The sequence below is a fragment of the Cebus imitator genome, unplaced genomic scaffold (assembly GCF_001604975.1).
Source record: "Cebus imitator isolate Cc_AM_T3 unplaced genomic scaffold, Cebus_imitator-1.0 Scaffold36, whole genome shotgun sequence".
NCBI lineage: Eukaryota > Metazoa > Chordata > Mammalia > Primates > Cebidae > Cebus > Cebus imitator.
Window position 1 is genome coordinate 5,885,719 of NW_016107351.1, and position 2,900 is coordinate 5,888,618.

The following is a 2,900-nucleotide window of genomic DNA, read 5'->3' on the forward strand; positions in this document are numbered from 1 at the left end:
TAATCCCAGCACTTTGTGGGGAGATCACCTGAAGTCAGGAGTTCAAGACCAGCCTGGCCAACATGGTGAAACTCTGTCCCTACTAAAAATACAAAAATTAGCCGGGCATGGTGACACATGCCTGTAATCCCAGCTACTCGGCAAGCTGAGGCAGGAGAATCACTTGAACCCAGGAGGCGGAGGTTACAGTGAGCCAAGATCACGCCACTGCATTCCAGCATTTTTTCCAGGCTGGGCGACAAAGCGAGACTCCATCTCAAAAAAAAAAATTCCTACCTTGAGTGTGCAATAGACCCAGTGGCTAAGTGGCTACCACACAGGGTGGCGGGGTGGGGGCATATGGAACAGATCCAGTACCACAGAAGGTTCTATTGATGGGGCTGGTCTAGAGCATGGGGTTGGTGGCTCCAGATGGGCACATGTCCTTGCCCTCATGGGCGTTTTTGCTGGCAGGACAGCTGTCCCACCTGGTTCTGAAGGCAGCCCTGGTCCACAGGTGCTCTGTTTGTGTGGATTTCACTCTGGGCTCTGGGTCTGTATCCTTCAGTAACTTTTGTCTCCTCTAGAATGGCCACTCCATGAAGCCACAACCCCTGCCTGCCTGCCACCATGTCTGCCACCATGATGGTAGCCAGGATCCGGCCTCCAGTTGGCCCCCAGCACATATGCACAATGACCTCGCCATCTCCGCTCGTCTGCCACCATGATGGCAGCCGGAGTCTTGCCCCTAGTTGGCCCCCAGCACGTATGCACAGATGACTTCGCCATTTCCATCCTTCTCAGAGCTCCTCATCTCCTAGGGGAGGTGAGTCCCTTCATCTCTGCGACCCATCATCCTCTCCGAATAGCAAGGCCACTAGATGGGCACATGTCCCAGCCTGGCCGCTGGAAGTGACAGCCAAGAACAAGGTAGGCTCCCGGGAACAGAAGCACTTATCATGGCCACACTTGGGTCAGGTGCAAGAGAAGAAGACGCACAGACGCAGCTCCAGGGGCCAGGGCTGGAGGTGGCGCCCCTGACCTCTCTGTCCCACTCCCCTTCCCAGGCTGCACCTGGTGACTGGTACAGTCCCTTCCAAGGCTATGAGCTGTAACTCCTGTCCTGAACAGCCAGCCTCAGAGCTCTGATTGGGGGTGTGTCTTTGCTTCCCCTCCCTACTGGTTAGTGTGGAAATTTTCCAAACATATGGAAAAAGCAGAAAGAATAGCACAGTGACCACTGCCAGAGGCTCACTTACTTCCTAGATAACACTGGCCGGATTTGCTCTATCCTGGGAGCGTCATCCATCCTGCAAGTTTGCAGGGAGCCCACAGACACAGCACCGAGAGGCCACGGTCAAAGCCAACTGTCCACGGCATGCCTGTCCCCTTAGCACCTCACACCAGGCCATCCGGCCCTATCCATCTTCTCTCTGCTGTCCCCCACACATGAGCCTGCTCCCTGAGCCTGGGGGTGGCTGCCCCTGCCCCCACAAGAATCATCTCCAGCAGAGCAGCGTCAACAGGCCTGAAAGCCCCCTGAGTCCGAAGCCGTCAAAGACAGCGTCTCCCTGGGAGATGGGCAAGTGGCCCCATTCATCCAGGGAGGCCAGGTGGGAAGGCAGGTCCCAGACCAGAAGAATGAAGAGGCCCAGCACAAACAGGCCCATGAGCTGGGGCTGGGGCGGAACGAGCCACCTACCTGGGCCACTGGGGTCACCAAGCCTCCGGAGCCGGCCACTGGAGGTCCGAGTGCCTCCTACAGATAGAGACAAAGGGCAAAGGTCACACAAGGCCACTGTCGCTCTCCCTCCTCCGGGTGGATGGTTAACACTGGGAGTGTCCTCGCCTCTGCTCCTGCCGTGAGCTCCAGAGCCAGAAATGGGGCCCATCTAGGGGAGAGGCCCTACTCCCCCAGGTAACCCTGGCCCCTGGAGGGATGACAGCCACCGCTGTCTGGGTGCTGGCAGGGCTCTGGGCCAAACCTTCACACACATCCTCCCTGAAGCCCCACTGCCCCCATTTTGCAGATAAGGAAGCTGGGTCTCTGCAGAGTGTCACTTGCTCACAGCCACATAGTGAACAGCAGCTGCACACAGACGAGCCCATGCCCATCAGACTCCAAACTGGGCCGCGCCCAAGCGTGTCTCTGCTGGATGGAGTCTCCTCCTTCCTCCAGGTCCACCTGTCTTATGAACTGGAGTTTCCCTACACCAGGGTCTACAATTCACAGTCAGTCCTGACCGAGCCCCCTTCACTCCCAGGGCTGGGTGCAGCCAGGCTGGATTTGGGGATGGAGTGGGATTAGCTGTTTTCTCCTTTTGCCCCAGGAGGGAACAAAACCAGAGCCTCAGATTAATGCAGCCTCCTGCGGCACGCGCTCCCTCCACCCACACACAGGCCTTGGCCCAGGGCTGCTCGTTGGAGAGAGAGGCTCATGGCAGGCAAGTCCTAACTTGAGGAGATTTGCCGAGGTGCTAAGCCGAGCAAACCCAAAAGGCTGCCAGGAAGAGTAGCCCTGGGAGCACAGGAGGCTGCCCTACTGCTGCAGAGCACGGCACTATTGGGCTGTCCCCTGGACAATGCCATGCAGCCACCCTTCAGAGAGCTGCAGGGACACCCAGCCAGCCCAGCCCCACCAAAGAGATAAGAGACCAGAGAGACCCAGAGACCTCCCTGTAGCCTCCACCATCTGATCACCATGCTGGCTGCTGGTCAAAGCTGCCAGTTCCTCCCTGGAGCCTCTATCCATCCACCCATTCACCCACCTATTTACCCCATCCACCCATCCATCTACCCACCCATTCATCCATCCATCCATCCACCCACCCATGCATCCACCCATCCATCTACCCACCCATGCATCTACCCATCCATCCACCCACCCATGCATCCATCCATCCATCTACCCACCCATGCAT

General features: G+C 57.7%; 1 protein-coding gene across 1 annotated transcript in view; it reads right to left on the bottom strand.

The window, feature by feature from the left end:
- Positions 1–2,900, bottom strand: part of SEPTIN9 (septin 9) — a 211,982-nt gene that overhangs the window by 183,306 nt on the left and 25,776 nt on the right. Inside the window, exon 2 of the mRNA XM_017525026.2 lies at positions 1,682–1,738. Coding sequence (XP_017380515.1) covers positions 1,682–1,738 — 57 coding nt within the window. The remainder of the gene's footprint in view (positions 1–1,681; positions 1,739–2,900) is intronic.